The sequence below is a fragment of the Fukomys damarensis genome, unplaced genomic scaffold (assembly GCF_012274545.1).
Source record: "Fukomys damarensis isolate Sample0158 unplaced genomic scaffold, DMR_v1.0_HiC HiC_scaffold_27, whole genome shotgun sequence".
NCBI classification, from domain to species: Eukaryota; Metazoa; Chordata; class Mammalia; order Rodentia; family Bathyergidae; genus Fukomys; species Fukomys damarensis.
The window spans coordinates 5,554,320-5,554,787 of NW_022900939.1; the positions used below are offsets into that span (position 1 = coordinate 5,554,320).

The 468-nt window shown below is 60.0% G+C and overlaps 1 protein-coding gene across 1 annotated transcript in view; it reads left to right on the forward strand.

The window, feature by feature from the left end:
* Positions 1 to 468, forward strand: part of Mybpc3 (myosin binding protein C3) — a 12,676-nt gene that overhangs the window by 9,841 nt on the left and 2,367 nt on the right. The window contains exons 20-21 of the mRNA XM_033756808.1: positions 6 to 70; positions 267 to 380. Coding sequence (XP_033612699.1) covers positions 6 to 70; positions 267 to 380 — 179 coding nt within the window. The remainder of the gene's footprint in view (positions 1 to 5; positions 71 to 266; positions 381 to 468) is intronic.

Consider the following 468-nt stretch of genomic DNA (forward strand, 5'->3'; position numbering starts at 1 on the left):
GACAGTCCCGCTAAATTGCCCCCGATGGGCCATCATCCTTCTCCGCCTCCCAGGTGCAGGGAATACAGGGGTGCGCCACCTGGCCCAGCTTTGGAGACAAGTATTTTAATGCAGTTAACTATTCCTTTTTTGTTTGTTGTTTGTTTGTGAGGCAGGTGAGGGCCATTGAGCTAAATAAATCCCGGCCCTATTTGTTTTTGAGACAGGATCTCACTGTGCATGTAGTCCAGGGTGACCTTGAACTCCTGCAGATCTTCCTGCCTCAGCCTCCGAGGCTTACCGGCATGCGCCACCAGGCCTCGGCCAGCCAAACTTCCTGGAGGAGCTTGAAAGCCCTCGGGAAGGGGCCATGGGTCTGGTTCGCACCGTGCGGCCTGTGGGTAGCCGAGGGCCTGGGCCTGGGTCCCCCGCTTGTCGGCCGGAGCCCCTTCGGACCCTCCCGCTGTCCCCCACCCAGGGCCCCCCGGC